Consider the following 20047-nt stretch of genomic DNA (forward strand, 5'->3'; position numbering starts at 1 on the left):
GAGGGAGTAGGAGAACCTTTCTGATCAGATTTTACTTGGAAGCAGTCTTCAATTCCTAAATAAGTATTTAGAACTAAACAGTCACAAACTTTGGAAATAGATGCATTTTTTTCTGCATGCTTATAATTTCTTGCTGGTGTATTTCATTTGTTTTCTATAGCATCATATACACACACGGTCCCTTAAAATACTGACAAATAAATAGTGATAGTTTGACAAACTTTTGGAAATAGACAGAAGGAGGAAATGGCAACAGAAGCAGAGGAGGTACAAACTCCTGATCTAATTGTAGTATGGACCTGCCTTTAGGCACTGGCTCTATTTAATTTCTACTCTGTAAACTGAAATCTATAGCAACATTTGTTATGTGTTACACTGCTCCAATGCAATTTTCTGTTAGCTGGCAATCAAATACACACCTTAGTGTGTGACTAGTATGGTAAACTCATTATAATGTAATTTTAGGAAAGGGTTACATTCTTTTATGAGAAAGGGAACTACTCAGAGAGAATAGGAATCAAATTCCAAATCACACTTTTTAAGGTGTTATCAGGATGTAAAAATAAACCACCTAATTCACCAAGATTTTAAACTTGTGACTTCTGATTTGACTGCAAACTAGGTAGCCTGATCATAGCTCTATTAGGTTCCAGAGCTAGAGCTTTGCGTCTTGATATTCAAAAAAGAGATACTCTACTCTTCAGAGATACTCTTCAGCAGCCAGTCTACTGAATGGGATGAAATTTGGTTTGAAATACATTCCTAAAAGCTGTATTAAGGAAATCCATTTAAAAATCTAGATTTTTTTTTTCCATCTGTATCATTGAAAAGTCTATTTTCTGTTTTTTTTCTAGAGTATTATTCAGATATAATATAAAAATTGAACTGGTGATGGGAGTAACCAGTTTTTACTTGTATCAGAATTTGCATCTAAACAGATTTTAAAAGTTCACAATCATTCTAATTCTTGAAAATTTCTTTGATACAAGTTTTGATTCCATTGTATGATTCTGTCTTTTTAATGAAATCTTAATAATTAATTACTTGTAAAGGAAAAATAGCAACAATTCATGCTGGGGATAGCATGAGAACAAAATACATTCTTCCTAAACTGCAGCTCCTATTGCTGCTATAAGAGACAAAATACTCAGCTACATGAGCCACTATCTCATCCTATAAGGTATTTCTTATGTTCTTAAAAATAAAAAAAAAAATTAAAATTAGGAACTCTATTCATGAATATGAAATTTCATCAAGAAGATTAAATACTTTGTTTATGTGGCTCATCAAAAGACAAATACAGGAATAGGAAGGATTTTCTGGTTTCAGTTTCCAGCTTCTTTATGTCCTGTCATCCAGAGCAGAGGCAATATTAAGCAGAAGCCCTTGTTCTGCACATTTGTAATGACCTTTCTGATGATGACATGCTTGTGAAATGCTGCAGACATGAGGTAAAGCTGTTGATCTGTAAAATCTTGCACTCAAAGATGTCTCAGACAAACAAAAAATTTAACCTTTTTTCCATATCAAGCCAGCCTGTCTTCTTTCAAGCATGATTTATGTAAAAAAAAGAGGGAAAAGAACTTCTTCACAAGACCACAGAATTATTTGAATTCCAAGTAATGTATGTAATTGATGCAATAACATATTGCATTTTGAAAATAGTACATTAACATATCTCTAAATGATAACTAAAGATATACAAGCGGTTTAAAGCTCTTGATGTAGATGGATATCTCATCCCAGACAGTCAAATGTTATGCCTCCATCTGCTGTCAGAAAAAAAAGCTCTACTAGATAGCAGAAAATACAGTAATCAGAAAAAAACTAATATTAACTTTCTACTTCTAGACAGTAGAAAGTTATCAGCGCTCATTTCAGATGTTCACAGCTTCAGTGGTTACTATAATTTGGATATATTTCTTGGAAAAATCAAATTTATTGAGCTTAAAATCTGCATTTTTTTCAAGAGAAAAGAATGTTAAACATAATTCAGCATGATTTGGATTTTCTTCAAAACAGTTGCAAAATCATTCTTCATGGTCAGAATGAGTGTTCCTACGTAATTCTTACTTTATGACCATATTTTCTTCATACATTTTCTTGAGTTTTAAACTAAATCAAGGATTGCTTTCAAGGCTCTTTTAAAGGACTACAGATTATTTGAGGTGGAATTTATACACATAGAATACAGGAAAAGTTACATTTCTCTTTTCCAAACAGGAACATATTTTTTTTAGTAGTTGGTTTAGTGTAATGAATCTTACAACAAATAGAAGGTGATTTTCCCTCTTGGAATTTTTCAACTTTCATGTTTCAAAATTGAATAGAAAAAACCAAATTTGTGCTGACTTTTCTAAATTTTTCTACTGCTTTGTTGGTTTTGAACTCCAGGTTAAACAGCTGTGTTCTGAAAAGCAAGTGCCTGTCTGTAGTTTCTTTACTTCATTATATATTATAATTTTCTGTTAGAAATCCACTTTAACATTGAAAATGTATACATTTTATATGTATTGATTTTGTGGCCATCTTAGAAAATGCATGTTTAGTGTGGTTAAAATGATTAGTGTTCTGCATCTTTTAAAGGGAAAGCATATAGTAGTAAGCATATCGCAGAAATATTTGCTGGGTATAGTAATTTCTAAAATGTCTGTTAGAAAGCCATTTCATCATAATAGCAAAAAGTTAAATTACACCTAAGAGAAAGTGTATTTATGATTGAGAGCTGCATAAATATGTTTTACATATGTGGGAATTGTTTCATGACTATACTGTGCTGCATAAGAGACATTTGATTTCTCTCTCTGTTGGTAGACACTTGTGTATAAGCATATAATGCTTTTTATCTCCTTTCAGAACAAAAGATACTTTTACTTACATTGCCCTGTATACACAAAATTTTGTGTCGAAAGTATGAAACGAAGTATGAAGTCATTGATTGCTGTATTTCTAGGGTATCGTCACTGTCGTCCTGGAGAGTTCACTTGTGCTGATGGAAGATGCCTGTTAAATTCCCAGTGGCAATGTGATGGTGATTTTGACTGCCCAGACCATTCTGATGAAGCACCTATAAACACAAAATGCAAAAGTTCAGGTTCATATTTAATTTTTTTAATAACGTGTGTCCTTTCTTTTTGGAAAGCAAAGGTTTAGGATTGTAGATAGGCAAATGTAAAACCTCGTAGCTTAAATCTCCAGTGCCTTCATGGTGATATTCCTTATGCCTTGCAAGGAGAATGTGTTTTCAGTCCTCAGCATCCAAAACATCAATTCGCAATGTTGAAGCCACCAGTTCTTATGGCATAAGATGGCTGCTAGTTCCTTAATGCATAATTTCTGTTAGTGCTAAAATAAGATGATATTAATGTGATAATTGCCAAAGTTTCTAGCTTGCCCTGAAAATGTTTGCTATATCTGATATACTCATCACACAGAAGTAGATCATACAAAAGGGGATGTAAAGTTGTTGTATAAAGTAATAAACACTGCTTATTTTTATTAGTAAATTACTGACCAAATGTGATTGGATTTATTGATAATTTCTGCTGACATAAATAAGTTTGCTGAGGTCTGACTGGCTTTTGAGAAGTAAATGAATCCTGGTCTGCGTATGATATTCTCTTCTGTGGCTTTTTGAAAGACCAATTCTTCTGTCTAGATCTTATGACTTTATTGCACAGTAGCCCAGTCCTTTATACCAATTTTGATGGAAATCACTCATTTGCTTTGAGGTCAGGCAACATACCTGCTGTATATTTAAGTGTTCTAAGTCTGATTTGAAGAACCTGAATGTAGCAGAAAAAAACATATTCAAGTTTTGCCAAACAGGGAAAAAACATCGACGCGTGTTCTCAGATAAGGAATGCATCAGAATTCAGTCAGTCATGTTACTAAACACCTCAGCATTCACAGGGGAGAGAAGCCCCGCTTTTTAAGTTTTGTAAACTGTAGAACTATATTTTGTGCAGAGATAATGGAGAGTGTTCTCAATTATATAAAAACAAATGTGTAGGAGGGAGTAATAAGTTGAAGTATTCATACATTTTCCAGGAGAGGAATAACCTTTAAAGACACTGGAAAGTAAAAAGGTATTATAATACTCTCAGTAAGAAATGAATATTCAGTTTTTACACAATTGTTTCATCTCACATGCACACATTACAGCTGATCCATGAGAAAATTCTTTCTAAATACTAATAGACCACACCAAGTTGTGTTCTCTTTTTTGTTTTCCAGAGCAGTCATGTAACAGCTCTTTCTTTATGTGCAAAAATGGCAAGTGTATTCCTCAAAGGGATGTTTGTGATGACAAAGAAGATTGTAGTGATGGATCTGATGAGAAAAGCTGCCACATAAATGAATGCCTCAGTAAGAAAGTTAGCGGCTGTTCTCAAGATTGTCAGGATCTTCTTGTTGGATACAAGGTGAATAATTACAAAATGTGATGTAATATAATGCAAATTCTTAATTAACTGTTTCTTAACTACTAGGTGTTTATAATAAAACTCCAGCATGTTGTACTTCCTTGTAATGAAGTATCTTACCTACCATAGCGAGAACATTCAAATTTTTATTTCCAGTAAGCAAACGATTGCCAAATGTATAAAAAAAAAACCCAGTACAGTGCATACTTTAAACCTATGGAAAAGAACATAAAATGCTTTAAATACAACAGATCATACTGATGTATACAGAGCACTGAAAAATCAGTTGTGAAAAAGGAAAACACGTAGGAGTGAATAGCAGGAATAGCAGTTTTCTCCAGATTTTTTTCCAAGTCAGAGACTTACAGAAATATTTAAACAAAGTATAATCACCTTAGTTGCATAGTAAAGCTATTAGTTGTCTGCATGTGATGGTGTTTTCTAAATCACCTGAACCTGCTCTTTGGCCTTGAGACGTAGAGAGGAATACTTCTTGGGCATTATGTAAACCCTGGCCACTGCCTGCACTAACCTGCAAATAGAAGCTGAGAACAGAAAAGAGATGTTTTCAGGGTTTTAACTCTGAAGTAACCCTAACTGCACCCCCAAACGTTTCATCTTTTTAATAGAATATTGACCCACTGAGAACTAAATAAAATCTGTCCATCGTGGCTTAGCTCTAAAGGTAATTCAAACCTCTGAAACAGTGTCCTAGTTGAGAAGCCATAGACTAGAGAGCTGGAGACTAGCTGGAGACTAGGTTGGGTACAGCAAAGAATATAGGAGAGAACATGATACAAAGTTTTCCGTTGATGAAACTATCCCCCTATTTCAGAAGCCCTCTGCCCAGGTGTATTTCGTATCATGCACATTGCACGTGATAAGCTTTCCACAGTGATCATCAGACTCCAATAAAAATCAGCTGCAAGGGTTCTCGATCACATTATTGTATTGGTTACACAAAATACTAGATGTTATCAATGCTTCAAGAAAAACTGTTAAAAACTGTATATCTTTACCAAAAAGCACATGTGTACTTGAAAATAAAGAACTCCAAAGGGTCCATCCATCATTATTTTCATGGAAGAATCCTTTCCATATTTTTGAAAAGGTGTGTTTTACTTTTTCTTCAGTTAAAGAAGAAAGAATAATTACTCATTCTACAGGGTTATTTGGGAGGGAATGGTACTTAGGATCACACCAGCAATAGTTGAAAAGAAATGTAGGTATGTCTGTCTGTAAACAGTATAAACAGCAACGTAATTAAGATGTTACTTGAAAAAATGAGACTGCATGACAAAGTTTATGATGCTAACACATTCAGATGTACGTAAGATAACAAACAGAATCAAAGAGTAATTCAAAATTAATGTATTTGTTTTTCTTTCTCAGTGCAAATGCTGGCCTGGGTTCCTGCTGAAGGATGATGGCAAAACATGTATAGATATTGATGAATGTTCATCTGGATTTCCCTGTAGCCAGCAGTGCATCAATACATATGGAACCTACAAATGCTTGTGTGCAGAGGGGTATGAAATACAGCCTGATAACCTAAATGGCTGCAAATCCCTTTCAGGTATCACTTTTTCTTTTTAATCCACAGCTGTATCCAAAATAATTTGTGAAATACCTTAGCCCCATGGTCTGTTACTCTTTTAGGCAAGATAAACAGAGTTACTTTGAAGCACACTACCTCTTCAGTAAACAACAGGAATGTGATTCAATGTCTGAATGTAATAATAAGTTCTATTTTTAGTATGTACTGTGCTCAAATCGTTTGTAGTGAATAGTTGCAGTGGATTATGAAACTTTGAATTAGTAACTTTATTAGAAAAAGTATTAGGAAAGTTAAAATACATCACTTAATTCTATTTATGGTAATAGTATGTTTTTGATAATTGTTTAAAAGACTTCTGCTGTTTTATTTCATCAACTTTAGAATATTAGAATGTACTTCAAGCTTCCTGGTATGAAAAAGAAGAACAGGAAAAAATAATAGAAATTCCAAAATCTGCTATTCTTATAGCATATGAAATCCTCCAGTCTTATACATCATACACAGTGAAGTTCAAGATATAAGAACATTGGTTATTTCCTCACCCCTCTGTCTATGCCACTGATGTTATTTTTATGTGCTTCAGTGAGTGGGATTCGCTAGATCAGTGAAAGGAAGAACAAATGTCAACAGGAAAGAAACAAAAAGCCCATTACTGTGTTCTGCTGGATTTCCTTCATAGTGCAGGCAATCTTTGTCTTGAGCAGACTTCTTATTCCAGTCTTGCACAAAGTTGTTTGTGTTTTGTTTTTAAATATCAAAAAACTTCAATTTTCTTTCTAAGTGACAAGAAGACTGGAACCTCTGTCTGCCTCATACTCCTGTCTCAGGTGCTTCCCTGAGTAATCAGAGGAAACACAGGAGAGGGCAGAAATACAGTATTTGTTTTTTTTGCTTTACTGCTATCTCACATCTTGCAAGCCACTCATACATTTAGAAGCCATAGATCACTCAAACAAGAAGGGCAGCTGGAACACATCATAGTAAGGTTTATTGGAGTTGTAATATATCAAACTTCAAAAGTGATCATGACAAAGCTGTTTGTGCTGTGGCAAGGATGGTTGTGCTGCGGGGAAGTGCCAACCTGCGAATGTTTGGCCTAATGCTGATTTCTTGCATAAATTGCCTTGAACTCTACAACAGAGCAGAGCATGACAGCCATTCTCCACAAAGCACTAACAGTCAGTGCTGAGGATGGTGCCTTGGATCATTTAAGAACAGGAGAATGTCCTAAGAGTTGAACATAAAATGCAAGCAAGGTGGTACAATGTATTCAGTACAAGAGCAGAGTAGGCTGGACAACACATTACATTCCAGAACATATGAGCAATAAATACAAGCCTTTAATATATTTTTAATTATTAGTAGTAATTATTTTTTTATTTTAGCTGAGATCTCTATTAATAGAGCTAAAATAAAGACAGCTTTTTTAATTTTTGCTATTGTGTACGTCAGTGTCAGAGATGTTTCAAAGTAAGTGGTAGCATGAATGGGTATCTGAAGGAATATTTTTTGATAAACTAGAATACCAGGGGTAAAAAAGCCAAATCTGGCTTCAGTTCAGAATTAGAGAATCAAGTTTTGTCCAAATAGCTCTTTCATTATGTCTATACTGTTCAGATTATTGAAATCTCAAAAAGCAATGGTCAAAACATGCTTGGTTTGCAACCATAACAAATAGTAGTCTTAGTGATAATTTGAAAGTGAATGTTGAAATTAAAACAAGTGGTATGAAATATATTTCAAATTTAATCTCTGACATTAAATTAGGATAAAATACAGTATGGTTCCCATATTGCAAAGGCAAAAAAAATAAATTACATTGAAAGATATACTAATTGATTGCTTTGTTCATTTTTATACTGCATCATTGATCTTTCTTGGAACATTTGAATGTTTTAAATATTTCTTTCATCCATAACATTGATCAGAGCATGTAACATTTATTTTTCAAACCATCTGTATTTCAGCATTGTATTCCTGATTTTCCATAAATTAACGTAAAAGCTAGTCTAATATATTCTTTCTCCCGGGGTTTAGATGAGGAACCTTTCTTAATTCTGGCTGATCATCATGAAATAAGAAAAATTAGCACTGATGGATCCAACTACACTTTGTTGAAACAGGTATAATCATAGTACCATGCTCTAAGTTTAACTCAATACTTTTATTCTTTTCTGAAGCGTGCAACTGACAGAAACATCATCCTACAATTGGCATTGTATGCACCATAGAACAACTGCAGTATCTTCAGAGTTTTTGTAATATTTTAAATTGACTATTTTATCTGAATTTGACATGATTAAGGCTCAGGCAGTTGTTTTGTCAGTCATTCTGAAGTACTAAAAAAATTGTTATTTGTGATCCTCTTCCATCACAATACGTTTTGCACAATTTATATATTTCAGTTTTCCAAAAAAAAGCTCCAAAAAACTATTTGGCCATATATTATTTGGGCTACTTACTGTCATAATCCAAATCTTTTTTTTTGATTTAGAGAAACAATTCTAAGATTTACAGTATTACAATACATGAACTTATATCTTTGGCTAAATCTATTTTTTTTAATAATTACTTTAAATTATAACAGGGGAAAAAAAAAACTTAAGTGAAAAAACCTACAAAAAGAGAAAGTCACCCAGTAAATACAGAGCTGTCATTTTTAGCAGTTTCTGCTCTGCTTCTGTGCTTCACCTAAGTGTAGTTACTTACCATAGATAAGAGTTCCAAAATATGTTTTAATAAAAACATCTATTTCCTTGAGTACTAATTAATCAATTGTAGAAAGACTAGAAAATCAGTTATTGCCAGTCAATATCGTTAGGCTTTTTGTGACTTCTTGTGTCCGTAAGCTGTGCATCTTAATGTCACAAGAGAGGTGCTCAGGTCTTCCCAACAGTAATTACAGAATTAACCATCTTGCATTAAACATTGACTTTATTTAAGCATAGCAAGCATTATGTTAAAGTCTGTTTGTTCTTCTGAAATCCTTCTGACTACCTCTCATTTACATCTCACTGCCTCTCTCCTCTTTTGCTGGTATATCTATTAATAGAAGCCTGTGAAAAGAGGGGAGCAACAGTAAATTTTCTTTATGGTTGGTGCTGACAGATGGTCTCAGAGCTTCATCAGTCTTGACTTTAATGGACTCCTCTTCAGTACATTAGAGACCATGTAGCTCCAGCCATTGAAGAGAATCCGTGTTTTCCATATCACATTAATTCACTAGTCTAATAAATACCTCTGCTGTTGAACCTACTGGCCTTTGATCCTACAAATACAGCATTTTTAAAAGCATCCAGATTTGAAAACAAAAGAGGGAGCTATACCAGCAGAACAGGTGGGCTGTCTTCCTCGTAAGGACATCTTTTTGTCCTTGTAATGTTATGATGGATCAGCTCTTTCTTACACATCTACTAGATAAAGGCAAATACCAGAGCTGCTCTGGCAAAGGAGCAAAACCATCTTTCTCTGTGTATTTGACCTGTGCTTTGCCATTCTAACGGTTGTTCGTATAAACTCAGAGTAAAGGAGCTGAAAGTAGGAGCTCATTCAGTCTTCTCTGAGTTGCTACAAGCCAGCTTTTTCCTCTCTCTTTTTTTTTTCCTTCAAATATACATAAACAGTACAACTGTTTGAATTGTGTCTCATGTATGTTTTTTCCCTTCCATCTCCTTCGCTCCTAGTCATCAAAATCCTTAGGGTTTCCATAGACAGAGTAGATAGAGAGATTCCTCCTCATTACTTGTGATTTTTATTAATTGGGCCACCAATGGAACACAAATCACGACCTAGGGTACCATATGCTGTGTGTAACAGAAACAAACAAAAACACAGGTTTAAGATGACAGACTAATGCAGCTGATGACATTTGAAAACTTCCCTATTCCTTCTAAAAGCAGATTACATGAGAAATGACAAAGAATTATGCTAGGAGGACTTAAACGTGACATGTAGATCACAAAGAGGAGATGTCGTCTGGACAGAGAACTCTATTGCAGATGTACAGAAATAATTTTACCTCCAGTTGATGTTCTGATAAATATTGGAACTAAACTGACCCAAAATAAAACATTTGACATCCAAGACTTGCAGGCAGTCAATTCTATTTATTAGTCTTAATACTTAAGAAACTTTTACAGTGTTGTAGAATACGTAGATATAAGGCTAATTTTTCACAAATTACTGACTTTGATTTCTAGAATGTTACAAATTTTTGGTAGTCTTTTGTATTCATTCACCTGTTGTCTCCTTTGTTAAACATTTGGGATGGGGGTTTATCTGTCGATGCATTTATACTAATAGTAGAAAAAGAGACAGGAGAAGTGTTTTGCAGCACAGTTATGACTGGCAGAGCTGCAGTTGGTTTTGTTACAACACTGTGTGTATGGATTTTTGAAAATGAGAGTGGTCCTCCAACACTGTATTGTTTCAGGCTTTCTTTAATGGTGGTTTGCGCAGCCTAATCACTCTTTTCCTCTATGTTTTGATCAAAAGATAGATTTACAGTATTACACTGCAGTAGTTGGCAGATAAGCAGTGTATCACTTTCTGTACAATTAAATATTGTTGTTCTTAGTTGTTTATTTTAGAGTCGGCTAGTCCAGCACATCCCCTCTACAACCATGAATGACATTAATGAGGGAAGTTGCTGATCTACCTGAGAATAGAATGTCATTGGGCTGATAAGGGAATTGATTAACTGATCCTGTGGTTTTAAAAGGAGTGCAGACTGCATCTGTTCTTTTTACCACTGCTGCTCCACTTTTGATTGATAACAACATCTTTGTGTATTAAGAATAATTGTGATTTCACTACATATCAGAATGATAAGCAGATTATGGGGCAAGGCTTTCCTATTCTCAGATAAGGAAATAAGAGCCCCCATCTGAATGCAGCACCTTTCTTTCTTATCGCCATTTGGGATGAAAAGCCATTATTATATGACTGCTCTTTCCAACCTGTAGGACTACCTCAGATCTGATCAGCACTCTTTCTTACAATGTATTGGCTTAGTAACTGGAGCTATAGGAGACTTCCAGATGCCTGCTGGATCTCTAACTTTCACACTTTATCTATATACTACCTCTGTGTGTGTGTGTATACACATATATATATGTACACAGTACCTATAATATAGCATCTAAGAATTTAAAACCTCCTTATTCAGGAATTAAAATCAATGCTTTTTGGAACAGCACAGGTTTGAATTCCTGATTAATTTATATTAATAATGAAATGCTTTCATTAAGTGAAGATAATAAATTTTATGCTATTTCTGACTTTATTGTTACAAAATGAATGTCATCATTTGCCAAAGTAATGCCAAAGGTAGTAATTAACAGAGAAATTGAGCAAAAGTTAAAGTATTTACTACTAAAGTTCATTTTAATAATAGGAAAGAAAAATGCAGAACCTTCATTTAGGTTCATAGGTCATCTCTATTTTTGAAGTGAGATAGTTCTTTGTCACCATATTTATTTCTGTTACAATTTTTATCTTATTCTGACTGTTCACAAGTAATGTATGGAAAAATGAGAGAGGTACTTCAAAAACACGCAGTCAGTAAAATAAAGCATTTTGAATATTACATGCAATGTATTTTGCATTCCGAATGCTGACAGTCTGTAGTCAAAATTTGAATAAATGGACTTTCTTTTTTTTTCTGTTTTTAGGGGCTGAACAATGTGATTGCAATAGACTTCGACTATAGAGAAGAGTTCATCTATTGGATTGATTCCAGCAGACCAAATGGCAGTCGCATAAACAGAATGTGTTTAAATGGAAGTGACATCAAGGTAATTTGGGATTAATAATGTCACTACTAGAATTAATTTTTTTGAGTATTTTGGGAAATGCTTCTTCATGCTTTTAACCCAGATTGTGAGGTTTTGGTGTATGCCTACAAACACAGCATGATCTAGCAAGTCCTAGTAAAATTTAATTGCATTTGTATCTTATTTGAAGTAGAGATAGGGACTCAGAGGACTGTATTTATGAGCTAAATTTCTTATGACTTAATTGACAGTTGACTGAATTGGCAGTTCAGTGTGGTTTACAGGATACCAAAACAAGAATAGGTATAATTAGGTGTAAGCTGTGTAAATACACTGATGTGTTATTTCTTCATATACTATTTTCTGTGATCTTCAGTTTGGTTTTGTCTCATGTCCACTGCACTGATAATGAAAATACCTCAGTGTCCTTGCTGTGAATAATCCAGGGTACAGCTGCGCTCTTATTTCTGCGCAGCCTGTTTTGCTTCTGTAGTGGAATAAGTTCACAAATCTACTGTTAATCACAATTGTTGATTTACAGGAACATTTTTCCAGAATTTGTGAAAGCAGTACGGAATTCTTCTTTGCTTATTCTCTTATGTCTGACCCTCTTAAACATGGAACAAATGAGCAGTAACATGTTCTGTGAATTTTGTTCCCTCATTGTACACCAGTAAATTATACAGAGGCAAAATAATTCTATTTTTCATTTGCAGCTTAGTCCATGGACTGATACATCTTCAGAGCATACTGAGTTTAGTCTTTTTGAGGGTTAAGGTTTGAAACTGATGTCAGTGAACCTTATTTACATCCTTCACACTGAAATAATTGTTCTTAGCACTTAAAAAAAAACGGGTGAGTGTAAGTTATGGCACTCTAATTCCATTGGGGTAAAACTAAAATCCAGCATGCACTCAAAAGTTCTAGTGAGTGCCTACAAAGATTTTTCCTGGAAAAAATAGGAGACAGGCAAATGTAGCGTTCAAAACCCATTAAATACTTGAATCATATTTATTGCCTTTAAACATTTTACAAAGCATCCTATTCAGCTTCTTGTCCATTCTGGATGAATCTGTATTTTGTTATTTTTAGGGAATGTTTTCAGGACTGGGGATGACCCCAGAGTTTTTCTTTCTAATCATAACTATTTCAAGAACAAAGAATTTTTCCCAGTGAAAAAGTTGTAACTGCCAGGTGGGAGAGTATAAAAAAATGCCTATTGCTTTCTAATGATGTAATAATACTTTCATTTTTCAAGGAAAGGTTTCAGAAATTTGAACAAACAGTAGAAGAAAATTAGGTTGGGAGCATGCAGGATATTTCTTTTTTTCCTTCATTAATATTTTGCAATTTACAGAATGAGTGTCATGTTGATGGAGATTTTACTCAAATAGGATGCCAAATTCAAAGCAAAAATTGTGAAAATAATTTTCATAAGAATGTTTGGCTTTTTCACTGAAAAACTTGGCCCGGGTTTGGCCTCTGAAAGCTAAGATTATGCGCAAAAGAATTATACATTGTAGCTGTCTTTTATCCAGTGCCAAATGATAACTTTATGTTTCTTTGACTTAGTTTTTAATAGGTTACCATAGCACATATTTAATAATTGATTTTACAAATAATTAGTTTCCCAGCAAACCTATTTAAATATTTTAAATTTTATTTGTCACGAAAGAGAGGTTTTATGGTTGACAGCCTTTTCCTCTGAAGTATGAATTTCTTATTTCATTTCCTTCATACTTCTTGTTTTACTATTTACTATGAATAAATATACTGTTAGTGTAAATGATACTATTTGATACAGTAGCTAGGATTTCCCTTTTAGAAGACAGCATCTTTTCAGCATACCAACTCTAGCTTTCTTGCTCTGGGAAACCTGATGACATCTCACTCTTCTTCTGCGTCTGATCACGGAGGAGATATTTATGCAACTGAAGCAACAAATTTTCACATAAATGTGTTCAAACATTAACTCCGTGGTTTAGGCATAGTATTGTACATTCAAATGAAATCTGTTATTGGAAAATGCTGTAGTAAGCTGGATTGTGTACATTAAATGTCACACTGGTAATCTCAGTGAGCTTAAAGTGACTCTCCAAAGGAAAAGTCATCAGAAAAGAGAGTCTAATTACTTTGGTTGATGCTTCTAGATAGTGTAGCAGACCTATCCATTTCTACGTGAAGTGTCCCATGTTGCAGTGCAGCAGTTGCTGCAATTGCACATTTATAAAACAGTGAAGCTGGTAGTGCTAAGGAATTAGAAAATAAAGTGTTTTATTCGTATTAAAAAAAAATGGTGCATGCCTGCTTTTAATTCTAAAAAGATTTTATGAGGTGATAAATAACATACTAACCTGAAAGGGTGCTTTTACATATTCATAACTGTAAAATTGGTTTAAACTATCTCACAGTATCCCTTCTTGTCTTGAAGGCTTTTCGGTATCCTCAAATGGTAAATAAAATTAAAAATAACACATTCAGTTATATATAATCAGGTTTACATGTAAAGTTTATACTCTATTGCACATGCTTTTGGTGGTGAAGATGACAGTAAATTAGAATGTACACTACAGTAATAAACCCATTATTAGTACTTAAGAAATCTCAAATATTTTCAAGTACTGCTCTCTGATTCCCTCCCCCCGCCCCCTTAAGTTCTAGTTGCACAGACCTAATCAGGATGTAATCAGGAATAGAATAGGTCAGAATAGACCTTATCAGGAATAGAATTTTTAAGCCTAGAAGCTGGACTCTAATGATTGGGAATATTTAAATGTCACTCAACACTTAACATGTAGAACTCCCAGCCAAGCAAGATCGAATCATACAATCATGATGAGATTTGTAATCGTGTATATTTAGAGGCATTTCTTCAAGTCTCAGAATTACTCAAGTCATCAAAAACTTTGAGAATAACACATCCCTGTCAGTAGAGCATAGGCTTTCCAGTAGGTCAGTAAATTGCTTCCGTCTCTTAGTTTATTCCTTAATAATGTTGTCCTTTTGAAATGTAACTAATTCTTAGAATGTTCCTCTTTCTTCTGCCACATGAATGTTGGAAATAAGACCACGGTATTTACTTTCCAACTAGGTAATCTTTTTTTGCCTGAGTTGAGTGCCTTTATGGTCTATCTGTCACGATGACATATGGCAGGCACTACTGCGATATTAAAATGAAATATATGCTGATGTAGACTGGTGAGAGAAATGGTGAGCTAATAAGCAGATTTGTTTGAGGGCACGCTATGGGGGGAGAAGCCTCATCTCCATTCGGTTCTGTGAAAAATAAACAGAACAGTAAAGGGAAATTTTTTTTTTTTTTAATTAAAACAAAAGGAAAATTAGAAACTTAAGATGAAAAATGAAAGATACAGAATTCTTAGAAGTTAGTGCATAATGCAGGGAAGTTGGAGATTTGAGATATATATATAACACCATGGTATTCTCCATTCTCCCTTACTATAAGGAAAGTGTCACGTTTTCTTAGTTACTTAAGAAGTGTCATTACTTCAGAAGTGTCAGTGTTTAACAGGGAACAAGACCTATTTTTCGCATGTTGTATGTGACTGTATCATATATCCAACTTCTCAGTATTTTGGTATTAGTAACTCTTGAATTGTTGTTCCTTTTCCCAGTATTTAGATGAATAATTTATGTAATTTTTGCTTTTCTAGGTAGTCCACAATACAGCTGTTCCCAATGCATTGGCTGTCGATTGGATTGGGAAGAATCTCTATTGGTCTGATACTGAAAAGAGAATTATTGAGGTGTCTAAACTCAATGGCTTATACCCTACCGTCCTTGTGAGCAAAAGAGTGAAGTTTCCTAGAGATCTGTCCTTAGATCCTCAAGCTGGGTATGAAGCAGCCATTTTGCAGTAATTCATATTTAATCATAATTTTATATTTAAATATGTGTATAAAAAACAAAGATAGGAAATACTAATTAGTTTTTTATTATCTTAACTTTCAGCTACACTGGATATCAGTAGTCTAAAATGCATTACCAGTGCTTACTATATCATCATTACATATAAAATTTGTATAATAGAAAGATAAATGCAGGTACTAAACCATATTTTGTTATATTTACTACTCTGTAAATGTTTTCTTTTGGTAGGAGGAAAGCAGGTATTTCAAAAAATACCCCTATCTTTTTTTAAGGAGTGTGTTACTAAATAACAAAAAGTTCATCTTACATGGAAGACAATTCTTACATTTTGTTTCATTTATTCACTGAACTGTCTTGTTAGCACTCTTTTGTGTTTACTAGTTTCCAAAATAATTTAGGCCATTGAACTACCACATATTTGAAGACTTTTTTTTGATAGTTTTTGCATGTTAATCGAAGAGTGACAATGTTTAACCCCGCATAATTTGAAGATAGCTTTTGCCTTTTTTAAATTAAAGTTTTAATTTTCACACATGTCTAATAACTGGACTGATTAATTATTAGACTACATGGAGTTTATTTTAAGACACTTAGTTTCTAACTTTAGTTTTCAGAAATCTGAAATTATCAACATGCTTGAAAAATTTATTGCAACACCGATAAGAAGTGGGAACTGCCTAGTTAAAGTAGTTTGTTAACTGGTACCGTTAATTGCTAATTTTATTAATTATTGCATGACTTATGATTTATTTATTAATATAAATTTGTGCTGGTATTCTGAGTGCAATTTTGAGCACCACCACCATTTTTGATTTCTTGACTGGTGTGAGAGCTATAGGAACCATGGACTTTTTTTTCACAGTTATACTCTAATTTTAAAAGATTATATTTTTTCTCATAAAATTGATGTACTTGAGAAAATTAACCTAATACTATGAATTTGAGAAAGCAAGAAAGAGAAGAAATCATCTTTCCATTAACAAACTTATTTAGTATTTGATTTTCACAGAATCACAGAATAGTTGAGGTTGGAAAGGACCACTGAAGGTCAACTTGTCCAGCCTCAAGAGATACAAGCCCTTTTTATTTTTTCCTGTTCGGTTGGTGGGGGTTTTTTTTCCAAAGAGAAACTTTCCAGCCATTTCAATTTGATCAAAACCAAACCACCATTAGACTCAAATAAACCACCTAACCACTTCATGCCAGCATCTAATTCAGGTGATAGAAGAAGAAAGATTTTATATTCTTGAAACAGAAAATGCATAAAAACATTGAGGTATTTCCTGTTTATGTGACAATATGTGTAGTGCCACAGCCACTGGTCACGGGGTCTACATGGCTCAATATGCAGTTAATGCCTCGTAAACAGAGGCCTCTCTATTCACCAGTAAACCATCATCTATATGAACACTACCCACTAAAACATCAGTGTACATTTAATTGAAAGTCATTAAAACCTGGTGAATTTCTAACCAAATGTATTCTCTTAAATAAATATTTATGCTGCATATAATCTTCAAGAAAAATGATACTTTTGAATAGTAATACTTAAATTATTATCTAGTTCCTGAATAAATAAAATACAGACTCTGGAAAGTTTGCCCTATGTCTTTTCAGATCTGGATTCCGTATGTAATACTTTCTGTTTTGTGGAACATTAGGATACATTTGCATAAACTGGATGAATAAAACTATTGTAGTGTCTTATAACACTCCTATAGTATCATGGCCAATTAATGATTCTTTTCCATCTCTAAATCCTAAGGTTCAAGTAATCATCTCAAGTGTCAGTGACAGGAGAAAATAGTTGAGTTGGTCTGGGCTCCACCTGAACAAAGAAAAGCAGTGTAATTCCTCGTTAAGAAGTTTAACCTATCTACTTTACTATTTTAAATAGAAAAGCCATTTTCTGCCAATTCTTAGAACTAGCATTGAATTTTCCTGGGACTGTACCCTTTCTTCCCCATAAAATTTGGCAGGGAGGATGTAGACATTTCTTAAATGTATTCAAGATACCAATACATGATATCTGTCTGTGGTTGCCTGGACATCCAGGATATGTTCCCTGTGTATGCAAAAATCAACTCTGCAAAGTTTGTACAGAGAGTCTGAGTCATCCAGGAAGGTTTAGATATACACAGGTGTAATAAACTTTATTGTGCTTCTGCTCAGTGGACAGTATGTGTACAGACTTAGCTTTCCAAGGCCAAGCTCTTTTTTTTTTTTTTTTTAATAATATCTTTGTTTATTTTAATATGAAAGCTGCTGGAAATAAAAACTGTGTTTGCATTTCAAATTCAGAGTTACTGCTTGAAGTAGTATTAATTGTATCTTAGGTGTTTTTTTCTCACAAACGAGAAATGCTACATCAACTGTATTGCTGATGCCATACAATAGTAATGATACGTTTCCAAAGGAAAAGTTTTCTGTTGGAGTCAGTGGAGAAAGTTCCCTTTCTCTACTGCTTATGTGGAGCAGGCTCAGTGCCAGCATATTACACCTGTGTTTTGTAGGATACCTGTAGCTGTTCTTAGGGCCACCATTTTCTCCTGCACACAAATAGCATTCCAAGCGGCTATTAAGAACGTGAGCTGCATCTGGTTTTTAAAGCCTGTCCAAAAGCTTTCCCAGCTGGAAAGATCTGTCCTGAGGTTCTAAGTAATGGCATACAACATTAGCAACATGCATCCATGTACCAAATAATAAGACTACTTCTTTTTTTTTGAAAAACATGCTCTGTATTGTGGCTAAATAGCATATTGAGGAGAAAATTGCTACTCAGCTTTCCAACAGTCTCTCTCAGTGCTTTACCCACATTTAAGCCTTTCATGTGAGAAACTGTTCTAATGTTTTCGATCTAGTACTTCCTGAAGTGATATGATTTTTGCATCGTATTACTATTAACAACAAAACAAGGTTTTGTAATATGTGTAAAAAAAAAAAAAAAAAGGAACTGTAATACAATATTTGTCATAAGTTTAGTGGTGATGCCATTTTTGTAGGGTATGAGACTCATGAAGTCCAGTCTGGGCGGTACTCAAATTCTAAGGTATCAAGACTAAGCAATTTAAATGCATTTTTTACTGGTCCGTAATTAATTTGATGAAATCACATCTAACATGAGGACTGTCCCATTCAAACCCTTTACATTTAGCACACTCATTTACAGACAGGTCTAGAAAAATCCAAATATCTATCTGGAAAATGAAAATATTATCAAATAATTACTGATTTATTCTTGAGCTCAACTAAATAAATTAATTATTTACTCTTATTATTTTTGCATCTCTAAACAAAGCAGCTGTTGTATTTTGTTTTATAGATACTTATACTGGATTGATTGCTGTGAGTATCCTCACATTGGCCGTGTTGGTATGGATGGCTCCAGTCAAACAGTTGTCATAGAAACACAGATATCAAGACCTATGGCTCTTACAATAGATTATGTCAACCACAGACTGTATTGGGCTGATGAAAATCATATTGAGTTTTCTGACATGGATGGATCTCACAGACATAAAGGTTGGTCAATAGCTGGTTTTTTTTAATTTGTTTTTTTCTTTTTGATAATTTTTAAATTGAAGGTGCTTTGCATGTTATGTGTAATTAGGTAAAACGTGTACTTTAAAACATTTTTGCAACCTTTATTCATACATTGTTTCCTTTTTATCTGTATTTTAAAAGTTGCTTTTCATATTCCTTCTCCATTGTGAATATTTTTTAAAATATGCAGTAACACAGGTCCATGGAAAAAGTGTCAAATGAAAACAGAAGCTCTAGGAAGAGACTCAACACTCAGAGGCTGCCCTGTCAATTCTGTATTCTGGTGTATATTTGCACACATGTTCTCGACCAAGTTACAAAGCCAGTGAAACTTGGCTGTTAAAAGTGAAAGGGATAGATATGTCCTGCGTGCCATGTGTCACAATGTGGCTAAAAGCAGCCTTTTCTCCAGCCTGAGAAAGCCTGGAAATGCCCATTAGTCTGCTCAGCATGAGTCAATAAGGCGACCAGTATTGCAAATGTAATTTGGGGCTTTACTGGTAGATGGGTACAATAATAACTTTTGAAATACGTAATGAAGTAATCTTTATCCCTGTGTTCTGCTTCTCACCTGACAGATAATTAAAAAGCTAGTATCTTTTACCTATGAAGTGTTTAAAAAAAAAAAAACCCAAACTTTTACACTATGATGAATAGTTCTTGTATTCCAAATGGTATAACTAAAGATCTTTCACTTTAACTCAAATATATGAACTACTCAGTATCAGTGTGTTGGGGTTGGGTTTTTTTGAGATGAAACTCTGTAATTGAGCTCTCTTCCACAAGTTTTACCCAAACCTCAGAACTGCTGCTATCCTGGTAAAACTTCATGCTTTGGGCTCTTTTAGGCTTTTATC

At 34.0% G+C, this 20047-nt stretch overlaps 1 protein-coding gene across 4 annotated transcripts in view; it reads left to right on the forward strand.

The window, feature by feature from the left end:
- LRP1B (LDL receptor related protein 1B) overlaps nucleotides 1–20047 on the forward strand; it is a 753798-nt gene that overhangs the window by 623540 nt on the left and 110211 nt on the right. For all 4 annotated transcript variants that reach the window (XM_069780765.1, XM_069780767.1, XM_069780768.1 and 1 more), the window contains 7 exons: nucleotides 2954–3094; nucleotides 4237–4424; nucleotides 5817–6000; nucleotides 8020–8105; nucleotides 11655–11777; nucleotides 15431–15612; nucleotides 18970–19169. In XM_069780765.1, the coding sequence (XP_069636866.1) occupies nucleotides 2954–3094; nucleotides 4237–4424; nucleotides 5817–6000; nucleotides 8020–8105; nucleotides 11655–11777; nucleotides 15431–15612; nucleotides 18970–19169 (1104 nt within the window). The remainder of the gene's footprint in view (nucleotides 1–2953; nucleotides 3095–4236; nucleotides 4425–5816; nucleotides 6001–8019; nucleotides 8106–11654; nucleotides 11778–15430; nucleotides 15613–18969; nucleotides 19170–20047) is intronic.

This window comes from Haliaeetus albicilla, chromosome 4, assembly GCF_947461875.1.
Source record: "Haliaeetus albicilla chromosome 4, bHalAlb1.1, whole genome shotgun sequence".
NCBI classification, from domain to species: Eukaryota; Metazoa; Chordata; class Aves; order Accipitriformes; family Accipitridae; genus Haliaeetus; species Haliaeetus albicilla.